Genomic DNA, 4,777 nt, shown 5'->3' on the forward strand with positions numbered 1-4,777 from the left:
TTGGGATAATGGAAGAACTCAACTACATATAGAACGTAAAGCTAGAGTTTGTACAATGTTTAATGAGGAAATGTTACAGATTAGAGCTTTAAATGAGCGTCCAGTGAGTTTACACCGGGGAACCGTTCCTTTTTCAAGCTGCGGCTGTTTCCTGGTTGTTGTGTTGGGTGATATCTGGACTGTTGGAAGTAATCAAGGTTTGTATATATGTGTGTGTATGTGTATGTGTGTGTGTGTGTGTGTGTGTGTGTGTGTGTGTCAGCCGTGTGTGTGTGTGTTCGATGCTGTGTCCGGCCTCCTGCCTGCCTCTCCTCAGGGAGCTGGCTCAGTGGCGCTGCCTGCTGGGCTGGCACCGCCACCACGGAGTGGGTTCAACTAGCGCCACAGGGCTAACCGCTAACACTGGACAACAGCAACAGCAGCAGCAGGGGTCAGAGGTCAGGGGCAGAGCCAGTCGACCTGTCGGTCGCACCAAACCGCTGCCGGGCAGCCAGGTGAGTCCCGGTCCAAACAGAGTCCGCTGGTCTTCTTTGGTGGATTTGTTGCTGCTTTGTTTTGACTCTCTGAAGGTGATGTCACTGCGTCGTAGGAAGGTTAATCAAACCAGATTTCAGACTCATTTATGTTTGATTCCCTCTGATGGTGGTTTTCTTCATTTTGAATCCATCACTCTGTTTGGTGATGTATTGATGAGCTGACCTTGGTGTAAACAAACCTCCGTCGGTCCTTTGAGCTCGCAGTCTGGGTACAGTCAGCTAATAGGACGGTTAGCATCTTCATGGAGAGAGAAGGTCCGCGTTGAAACAGTCCCGACACTTTCATCGTTGTTTTTTCCGCGACTGTCCGACTGATGAAACGCGAATCGATGAAGACTTTTCTCGTCGGACTGATTTCATTATTGAGCTGAAACAAACCGACTCGACTGTTTTCCTGTCGATGAAAAACTCCTAACTGAACTGAAGTGTGATGGAGGGAATCTTTTTACCTCTAACCCATTTACCACACACACACACTCACTCAGTGCTTTAAGCCTGATTGGTATTGATCGAGGTGATGTGAGTGGTTCTGATGCAGTCAGTGGCTCAGTTTGATATTTACAGTATTTATTTATTTCATGCTGGTTGAAGATGTTGGATCGGTTAATGTGAGTGTGTGTTGTGTGTTGTGTGTTGTTTATTGTTTATTGTTTGATCAGACAGACTCACTGAATATTATAATGTGTGACAGATGGTGGATAGTTAATAAGTTTGTTCTTCCTCTGTGAGGTTTTACAGCAGTTAACAATCACGTTGAATACAGGAATTTTAAGAAGTTTATTGAACTTACATTTACATTTTTTTATGGATTATTGTAGGAACGAGGCACGATTGATAGTTTTATTTATTAATAATAAAAATAAACTCACATAGCCCCCTGCAGTACTCCAAAGCACCTATAGGGGTTTGTGTTTTTCCATTTGAGAATCAGTGGTTCTTAACTTGAGGGTCGGGACCCTCACTAGGGGTCGCCGAAGCTTTGTGGGGGGGGGGGGTCGCAAGGCTTTTTTTTAATTTTAAAGGGAAATTAACTTTAAAAATATACACAGTAGGCTGATATCCCAGCATTTAGTTCACTAACTGAATGAAAACCCTGAATTAGTCAGAAAAAGAAGCCGATTAAATTTGTACGATTGCTAAAAAACAAAATACTGAATATAAAATTCATCCAAAGCTACACAAACTTCCTGCAGTGACTGAGTTCAAAGGGAACCACTGCATTAGATCACAGTCTAAAATCAGCAGATCACCCAAAGGAGGGCGTTGGCAGGTACACACACACACACACACACACACACACACACAGACACACAGGTTTACTTCTCTAAATCCCCTGAAAAATTCATTAATGCAGCTGGATAAGAGGATTCATGTCTCGTGTGTGTGTTTGTGTGTGTGTGTGTGTGTGTGTATTTGGTTGACAAAATGTTCCGACTTGTCGTCTAAGAATCGACTGATCTATAGTGATCTATAAAACTGATGAACGGGCTGAAATCAGGGTTTGTTGTGAGCATTCAGGAAGCTGCTGCTGCGCTCTGACCTGCAGCTCATGAATATTTAATGAGACCGACAGCGAACCTCCTGCTGTGTCACCTTCCTCTAGCTGCATCACATGGCTAACAGCTAACCCTGATCACCACTCCAGTTATTGATAGATCAAACATGACTTCATCCTAAACACACGAGCTAATATAATGTCCTTATTAAAGCTGAGAAAAACCTCGTATTGCTGCCAAAGACCTGCAGGAGGACCAGGGACTAAAGGGTCAGGACAAACTAGGGTCTGTGAAGTCGCAAACCTGCATTCTCTCTAATGGCCAGCAGGGGGCAGCTCTACTGGTTGCAATAACACACTGATACCATTCTTATGCAGAAATGTTCGACTCCTCATTTCGATTTATTGCCCTTCGTAAACACGTCGTTTGCCTGGCCCTGATGAGTTTCTGGTCTCAGTCTCTAGTTTCAGTCTTCTTCCATACAGCATGATGTTCATTTAGTAACTGATGGTCCCATTTAGAGTCAAACAGACCATAAAGCAGGGTATGCTTTAGGGCGGGGCTACCTTCTGATTGACAGCTCATTCTCAGTGAGTCCGTCCAGCTCTAGTTGATGAGTTAAAAACCATGAGTAGCCAATGAGAGCAGCTCAACCTGCAGTACATCACCGCTGCATGGAGAGGGCCGTAAAGCCCAACTGGAGGCTTCAGATCGGGACTCCACAGATTGATGGGTGCTGCAGAACACAGCCTGTATATAAAGACTGTACTCATGCAGTCTTTATATAATGTCTATATTAAGATCTCCTGCCTGTTCGGTGCACAATGTCTTCAGTTGTATGTCTGTATTGTATCTTGAAATCTAAAATCTGGTCAATAAAGTTGAAGATTATAAACAGTGAGTACATGAAGATGTATTTGTTAGTGTGACTGTAATGACACTGCTTATTAACAGAACTGTATGGCTCTATATACGAGTGCATGAAGTCAGTCACCCCCACTCTGTTTAAATAAACAGCCTGCAGTCTGCGAGTGAGCAGTCGGTGAACTTTGTCCTGCAGGACAGAGTCTGTCTGATCGGATTCTTCAGGCTTCAGCAGGATGAGCAACTGCTTCAATGTTTCTGCTCAGTAGAAACTCAACATGGCCGAGAGGAGAGCGGCAGTGAAGGCATCAGCAGAGCCCGACTTCCTACAGTTCAATGATCTGGCCTGCGAGGCGGTCGGTGGGAAGGTGAGTCACTGTGAGGATTTCACACTGTCACTAGGGTATACAAATATATTCATTAACTCAACATGTGCACACATACAATGTCCAGCCAGCAGCACATTAAGACTAATAATACAGGGACACATAAATACACTTAATTTGGCCTCACAATAGACCTTTTCTGAAGCAGCCATTTTGACATGATAAAGTTGGATAAACACAGGTGTTACCAGTGATACTAATGAAGACTGAAGTTCAACTACAAAAACGATCAGCAATGTTTGGAAAATATTTCCATTACTAACATCATACATAAGAAATGCAAACAGCAGTTTCTATGTTAATAATGAATTTATTTTTCGTCCTGAAACCTGCTCTCTTCTTATCAACCTGTGATAACATTTATGCATTTTTTTGTATATGAAGACACAGTATGAAGGTGCAGTGTGTAACATCACTGTAATATAATTTCCATAGATATGTTTTCATTAGTATATAACCACCTGAAAATATGAATTGTTGTGTTTTTGTTACCTTATAATGAGATGTTTTTATCTACAGAGGGAGCGGGTCCTCTTCTGGCGGAGTCTGTTTCTACAGTATCCCAGAACATATCGTATATTGTGTATTTCTAGGATTAAAAAAAGGTCTGATGTTGTTCTTTCAGGTTATTTTTGCTTCAGACGAATGGTTCGCTCCGGCTGTCAACCTGCTGAAGGTACAACTCTTACCTACCAGCAGCATATATGATCAATATCACTGTGAGGAGAAACAGAGCCTCCGTTCTGGTGATTTCAGTAATTATTACATTCTAAGAGGAAAGTCTGTTGTTATTAGTTCTCATATTTTCACAGAGAATATCACCAGAGTGAACTGAAAGATGTTATGCTCACACTGGTTTGTCCTGGTTTGTTCTGTAAATACTGAGAGCTTTGAAGTGTAATGTTTGTACAGAGAGAGCCGCCACAGTTCATCGCTTCTGCCTTCACTGAGTTTGGCAAGTGGATGGACGGATGGGAGACGAGGAGGAAGAGAACACCTGGTTAGTGTCTGGAATAAACTCTAATAAGCATGCTGACAATAAGATAAGAATTATTTGATATTTGATAATAAAATAAATAAAACTGTCTGTTGGATTGTGTTTGAGGTCAAATACAACAAATTCATGATGTTTCTGTTTTTCTATCAAACCTTTTCTGGAAGGTCAGGACTGGTGCATCATCCAGCTGGGAGTACCGGGGATGATCTACGGCATCGACGTCGACACGTCCTTCTTCACTGGAAACCACTCGCCCTACGTCTCCATCCAGGGCGGCTTACTGGGTATAAACCACTTTGTCTTAAGATCCTAAATTATGAGACTCTCTGACGTTACACCACAAATTCTACGAGAAACGTTTTCATGCAGTTCAACAGAGATATCAACAGAGGTCTCCACCTCTCCAATAACCCGTTGATTAAAACTGCTAAACACACTGAATAAAGCAGTTCCAACTTAAAAATCACTGCTTCTTCCACGCTGTTGGACAGACAAAGG

The 4,777-nt window shown here is 42.6% G+C and overlaps 1 protein-coding gene across 1 annotated transcript in view; it reads left to right on the top strand.

Moving 5' to 3' along the window:
• The first annotated feature begins 3,136 nt into the window (after positions 1–3,136).
• Positions 3,137–4,777, top strand: part of allc (allantoicase) — a 4,329-nt gene continuing 2,688 nt past the window's right edge. Inside the window, exons 1-4 of the mRNA XM_035678612.1 lie at positions 3,137–3,264; positions 3,908–3,958; positions 4,195–4,282; positions 4,444–4,563. Coding sequence (XP_035534505.1) covers positions 3,175–3,264; positions 3,908–3,958; positions 4,195–4,282; positions 4,444–4,563 — 349 coding nt within the window. The 5' untranslated portion in view covers positions 3,137–3,174. The remainder of the gene's footprint in view (positions 3,265–3,907; positions 3,959–4,194; positions 4,283–4,443; positions 4,564–4,777) is intronic.

This window comes from Morone saxatilis, unplaced genomic scaffold (genome assembly GCF_004916995.1).
Source record: "Morone saxatilis isolate NCDOM2014 unplaced genomic scaffold, NCSU_SB_2.0 Contig7, whole genome shotgun sequence".
Taxonomy (NCBI): Eukaryota; Metazoa; Chordata; class Actinopteri; family Moronidae; genus Morone; species Morone saxatilis.